Consider the following 6,686-nt stretch of genomic DNA (forward strand, 5'->3'; position numbering starts at 1 on the left):
TCTTATTTAGGGAAATTTTTATTTTGTAAAACATCTAAAACAATCCAACATAAAAGAAAAATAACATCAGCAAGTCTTAAGAACTTTTTAGGAATTACACTGTTTCTGTTTCTAACGTGCCGGTTCTCGCTGCATGATCAACATAAATGTAAATACGGTTTACGTCCTGGATCTAGCTGCTAACAAACAGCGTCACCGCTTCTGTGCAGTGACATTCTGGCACTTGAACGATGGAAACACTAATGTTCATCAAAGTCTGACTGATTAACCGTAGCTCTGCCGAGTGCAGACAACACACTTTACTCACGCCAGTTTCTGCTGTGTTGTGACTTTCACATTTTATTTTTTGAGAAGAATGAGACATGCGTATAGGACCACATGTGAATGACGTCGTTCAACTTTAAGTCTTAAACTAAATATAAAAAATAAAATTTCCCACTTGTATCTTGACGCAGATGAATTTTCAGTTTAAATTGTTGTTACGCTGTTGTCTTTCGTTTTCTTCTTCTCTGCTTTGGTCTGTTCCTTCTCCAGATATTTCTGAAACAAAAGTAAGAGTTCACTTTGTTTCACTGATCACATCACATACTGATAAAACTTGTTTAGTGTTTGATGTGAAAGTGGAAGAAATGATCACAACTATTTGATTGAACAAAACCAAGATAAACATAACGTGTTTCCAAGCTTTTTCTAGACTTTCCATCAGAGATTAAAATTTTATTGAGCATGAAAATAATATTTATAAATGACACCAAGTCTGGAACTTTATGGTGTTGAACTCAGGATAAGCCTCTAAACTGCAGTAATGGAAACAAATGACTTAAAACTCCTCCTTGGTGAAACTCTGTTTTACTAAGGGCACTTCCTAGTTTTTTCTAAGGATTTTTCCAAATTCATAATTTCCTTTATTGACTTCCATGTTCAGTCATCTATTATTCCATAACTTCCTGATGTTTCAGGTTTACGATGCACTATCATTTCAGTATTAGCATTAAGGTATTCAGGCAGGTTTTGCTATCAGTAGTTTTAGTATCCTGACAGCACTATTAACCTGAACCCTGTATCAGGTGCAGTGAAGTGTGTGTCTCACCTGCAGCTTCTCATAGTGCATCTTGCTGCTGCAGTGAGTTTTCTTGGCCGTGTCTTCGTTTGAATAAAACAGGAAACAGACGCGGCAGTAGTAACCCATCTTCACATGCTCAACACCTGGACACACAAATGTGAGCAAATAGCAAACAAATTGTTACAAGTGGAATAAATTATGTTGCCAAAAGGAAAAAATGCTTTTTGGCTGTGATCAGGAAGGACATGATGCATTTTATTTGCTTTCACTAGGATTTTCACTTGAATTTTTTTTTTTCAAATTGAGCTTTCTGCCAAAAGGTGAGAAAGTAGCAATTCAGTTCCTCTGAACATATTTCACATGTATCTGAGCTCAGCTTTGAAACTTTCTGAATGATCAACAACTAAAATACAACATGAACATTAAACAAACTGCAGTGGCAACAGGTTGCAGACAGAAATTAATCAGCCTTCATTGGAAAAGAAACAATTCCAAGAGCTGAGGATGCAGGAGGAGCTGGTAACAGAAAAACTGTAGTTTTCTAACCGATGGGGGTGTCGGGGTCGTAGGGAGGCAGTGGGAGAGATGCTGTACTGGGTTTGTTTTCAGCAGCAGTCAGAGTTTCAGTCTGTTCGTCCCGATTGGTCGATATCTCCATCTCTTCCTCCTCCTGCTTCACCTCCTGCAACTTGGAGGAGAACAAATGAATCTTCAAACATTGTTCACTTCACAGTCTAACATCAGCTCTCACAGCTTTTACAGGATTGAACTGTTAAAATCTGATGAGGCCAATTTATCGTTTCAGGAGCTATAAACCAAACACTCCCTTCTAGTAAAGCAGTAAAGTGAAACACTGTAAAGTATCGTGTAGATTCATGTTTGTACAGACAATTATCACTGGATTACTGTGATACTAAAGAGCAAGATTCTGAATCATCTTCTGCAGCCTCTATTATCTTTGACTTCTAAGTGGATTTAGAGAAGAGTTTAAACATTTACACATACAAATCGATCATTTAAACCCATTTGAAATGATTTAGTCCACGCTGCTCGAACACTCACATTGTGACTGCTCATCTGGTTTTGCTCAGCAACTTCAGGAATCTTCTCTGCTGAGGTTTTTTCTCTCTTGTCTTCACTGCTCACATCAGAGTTCTGCTTCTCCTCTTCCTCTTCCTCCCGCTGCTTTTCCTCTGCCTCCCTCAATTTCTCCTCTTCTCCCTCTCGCTTTTCTGTTGTCTGCTTCTCCTCTTTGGATTTCTTGGCTGGGGGTTCTGTAGTTGGAGTGCTGCTCTTCTCTCTCTTTAGTGCACTTGGAAATCGATGTCTGACCAAAAAAGAAAACGACCACAAAAAGAGCAGAGACAAATAATGACATCTTCATAGAGTTAGAGAGAGAGAGAGAATAACCACAGACAGCTCAAGGCTCAATGATTTCTGTTTTTACCTTCTCTGTTTTACATCTCATTTCATGTCAAAACCAACCATGGACAGGGACTGGAAATTAGCTTTTTGCTCTATGCTCTATATACACAGGATCGGTTGCTTAGTTTTAACAATGTTTAATTGTATTGTCCCTGTAAAATTTAAATTAAAACAATTTTTAGCTTTTGTCTGCAGAAAAGCAAATAAAAAACAAGTAAATTTTATTATTCAGCAAACCCACTCTCAATATAAAAAACTGCATCTTTCTATGCACTTAAATCTATTTAAAAAAAAAATAAATAAAAAAAAATAAAACTTCCTTTCGGGTTTTTCTTGCACACCTCATGAAACACTTTTAAACACTTTTCTGATAGGTTTTCGCTTTAATCTTTTCTCCTTGACTTACGAGTTTTGCTGCCTTGCTTTGGATAAAAGCTTCTGCTAAATGTAACTGTGACTAAATTAAAATGTATTACCAGCTCCTACTTATCACTTGTTGAATCCCAGGAAGTCTCTATTTTACCATGCATCTTCAGATGATGTTCATAAGAGATAATTCATTTGTAAATGTATGCACACACACTTTTAAGACTCAAATCTGCCAAAGACTAAAAAATTAACTTCACCCATGTTTCAGCTGTCTGTACTTCCTGCTGACATAGACTGTCAGACGTTTCCCGTTAAACTTTGGTGGATTTGCTTTACAACTTTCAGCCATTTTCTCTGCGTCCTCAGCTTTTTCCATCTCGATGAAACACTGGGGACAGAAAGCAGCAGTTAGTTAAACTGTAGCAGCAGTGAAGGGTTTTCATGACTCTGGTTATGCACCTCTCTCTTGATCCTGTTGAGAAAATACTTCCGGATTTTCCCATATGGCTCTGCAAGTGTCAGGACAGCTTCGTCTGAGTATTTACTGCTGGGAATCTGACCGATGTACACCACCCTGCTGGAGCCGCACTGCACAACACACACAGCATAAAGTTAGTCACAATAAAACGTACAAGAGAGACTATACACGCAAAATGTTTTCATTGATTGTTTTATCTATAAAACACCTGAAAATAAATAATCAGCCATTAAAATTGATTCAACATGACATCTTCAAATGTCTTGTTATATCCAACCAAAAGTCCAAAATCCAAAGAAATTCAGTTTGTTGGGAAAGAAATGTTCTTTTTACATTTGGCTTGAAAACAGACTCAAACAATGACTTGATTAACAAAACAGCTGCTGATAATTTTCTGTCCCAAGTTACTTCAAATCTAAACTAAAAAGGTCTATATGGTTATAGAGCTGTGTTTCCCAAAGCCTTTTGGTTTGTCTTTAAACTGAAGCTGCGTCTACTTCAAATTGTGCTTCACATCTACTAAAGACTCCAAAGCAGTTTTACTGTTCAAACCTTTCCAATGAAAAACATTTAGAGACCTTCAGAGATAAAAGTACATCGTTACAGAAAACTAGTTTGCAGGGACATTCACCTGGATGGTGGGATAGGACATCGAGTGACTGACCCTGACCGGTCGACCACACACAGACGCCATCACATTACTGTTGTAAAACTTGGCCATCGCTCGGGCTTCTTCTTCCGTTGCAAACTGAAGGTAGGCCTGGTAACCAAGAGACAGATCTGTGGAACATTTCCCTGGGAGCATCACAGCAAATTACAATAATCTATAATCAACTATTGATTATAATTACTAGGTCTGTGACTGTTTTAATAATTAATTCATCTGTCAGCTACCTCTTTTATTTATTCTGTAGAGTGCCTCAGGAGTCCTTAAACCAACAAATCTGTTGGCTTTTTTTGCACTTCTGGTTTCCTTTTCCTAAAGTCTGGGTTTTTCGATCAAAGCTTACAGTAAGGTCTATAGTTAAGAGAATCTCGTGTTATTGTCCAACATAAACTCAATCGATATATACCCCACTTATGCCATTTATTCAACTGGCTAAATGAGACTACAGAGGTTGTTACAAACAAGAAGGCTTATGTACTCACTAATCTATCTTTAGAGATTCTCACCAGTAGTTTTATTAGGTCACTATAAGAAGAAAGGCTTCTGTAGAAGAGGCAAGTGTGCTAAATCAAATTACAAATTGGAAGTTTACCGTTTATGTGTTGTTCTTTTATAAACTAACTACTGAGTGTCTATTAAGGAAACCTTGGAGATGCTACCTTCTGGGTTGGCCTTCAAAAGAAGTGTCATCCCTACAGCACTCCATTATAAAAACAACAAAGACCAAAGATATAAATAAATAACACACTTAAGCTTACCTCAGGTCTCAGGTCTAGCACCAGATGTCGGACCACTTTCCCAAACGGTTTGGCGAGTCCCAGCAGCTCATTGAGAAAGTTGTATCCTCGCCTGAAACCAACAATGTTGACCACCCTCATACCCTGAGAAAAACATTAAAATTAAGCATCACAAATGCTGGGGATAATAAAGAACTTTTAACTAATAATAATAATAATTCATTTTATTTATAAAGCACTTTACTTTTTTGGGCAAATTTCAAAGTGCTACTTCACAAATCACATTACTGTATATATATATATATATATATATATATATATATATATATATATATATATATATATATATATATATATATATATATATATATCTCCATCTTAAAGACACGCCTGTGGTTCTCATCTCACCTGCATTTCTGTAGGCCCAACAAAATTGAACTGTATTTATCATTTGTGTTTTGTCTGTTTTTTATAATAAGACAAGTAAACAAGTTGAAATGATTTATGCATTTTATGTTTGTAAATTAAATGAAACGTAAGGATGTAGTATAAAAGGAAAAATAAAAGTGTGATAAAGTAAAGACACATACCCCTTTCCTCGTGTTGTCTACAAAGAAAATAATTTATTAAAACGTTAGTAATAATATATGTAACATATTTAAATTAAACTATCAGGTACAAACCTCACTTCAATGTTGAATTTAAATAAAAGTACATTATCAAAATCAAAAGTAAAAGTATTTTTGTACATTTTAAATATAAATCAACATTAAGACAAATTCCAATCTGGTTTGGTAATCAGTTACCAATGGAGCCATGCTCTTCTTCATCCTCGTCCTCTGCCAGTTCATCCAATGTCACAAAGTCCTCCATGTTTTCCAGAAAGCTCTGCTCAGACTGATAAAACACAAAACATCATCAACGTCCAGGTTTCTTCAGGTTCACATAAATCCAAATCTGTGACCATAATCAGTAGCTGTGTGAGATCCAAAACAATTATGTCAAAACACGTAAAATTTTAAATATGAGCAAAACCCCATCAATTTTTACATGTTAAGTATTTATTATCTGTGTCACATATCACGGTGGATGTCAAGCTAAGCCTCATGCCTCTAAGGTTGGGATCCTGGCAGCTGTATGCACAGACCTCTGGGGCATGATTCTACAGACTTTGATAAAGTTTAGTGTAATTTAGAAGAGTCCAATTAGCATCAGGATCTCTATATAAAGAGGGCTGCTGGGACTCAACCTGTTCCTTGTGCACATGAACCGAATCAATGTTTGGCGTGAATGCACCAAATTATTCACCCAACTTGTGTACTGTATTTTTTTTTTTTTTTATTTCTCCTTCAGTGTATTTAATCATGTTTCATTTAGCTTTATATATAATCTAGCCTTTCACTGTATCGTTTCATACCTACTTTATAAATTGTCATGTGACAGCTGCAAAAATTCAATTTCTCATAATGACCATGTACAATACCATTAATCCCAAAGAGTAACATGCACGGCACCATAATTAGCTAATGTTGCCTACATGTCTGTATGGGAAACTCCAGACAATATGACGACCTGATCCTCCTGACATTCTCTAGGGTTCATGTCTGAAACAGGCTTAAAATATCTTTTATTGGTTCATTCATCATTTTAGAACTTATGACTTTAAATAATTAAAAGTAAAATTTTCTAATCAAACTGACCATGTCTGCAGACAGATCTCCCTCTGTTATCACTGAATTCTCTCTTGGTTCTGTATTCAGTTCATCTAGGTTCTCGTTTTCCACTGTCAAAGCTTCAGTTTCTGTTAGTCCGGTTTGTTCCTCAGGCTCCACTCCCTGCTTGGCTTCACCTTCAACTACACCCACCTGACCGGAGGTGTCAGTGACAACATCACCATCAGGAGCCTGGAAATGTTTCACATATTCAATCATAGAAATCATTTACACT

At 36.5% G+C, this 6,686-nt stretch overlaps 1 protein-coding gene across 2 annotated transcripts in view; it reads right to left on the reverse strand.

Moving 5' to 3' along the window:
- matr3l1.2 (matrin 3-like 1.2) overlaps positions 1–6,686 on the reverse strand; it is a 16,753-nt gene continuing 10,067 nt past the window's right edge. The window contains exons 12-22 of one of the 2 annotated variants that reach the window (XM_067519635.1): positions 6,440–6,643; positions 5,546–5,636; positions 5,330–5,346; positions 4,761–4,883; positions 3,967–4,095; positions 3,317–3,445; positions 3,115–3,245; positions 2,126–2,390; positions 1,610–1,745; positions 1,091–1,206; positions 1–540 (exon numbers count right to left, since the gene is read on the reverse strand). In XM_067519635.1, coding sequence (XP_067375736.1) covers positions 469–540; positions 1,091–1,206; positions 1,610–1,745; positions 2,126–2,390; positions 3,115–3,245; positions 3,317–3,445; positions 3,967–4,095; positions 4,761–4,883; positions 5,330–5,346; positions 5,546–5,636; positions 6,440–6,643 — 1,413 coding nt within the window. In that variant the 3' untranslated portion in view covers positions 1–468. Of the gene's footprint in view, positions 541–1,090; positions 1,207–1,609; positions 1,752–2,125; positions 2,391–3,114; positions 3,246–3,316; positions 3,446–3,966; positions 4,096–4,760; positions 4,884–5,329; positions 5,347–5,545; positions 5,637–6,439; positions 6,644–6,686 lie in introns of both variants that reach the window. The other variant, XM_067519634.1, reaches the window with a different exon arrangement.

The sequence above is a fragment of the Channa argus genome, chromosome 10 (genome assembly GCF_033026475.1).
Source record: "Channa argus isolate prfri chromosome 10, Channa argus male v1.0, whole genome shotgun sequence".
In the NCBI taxonomy this organism is placed as follows: Eukaryota; Metazoa; Chordata; class Actinopteri; order Anabantiformes; family Channidae; genus Channa; species Channa argus.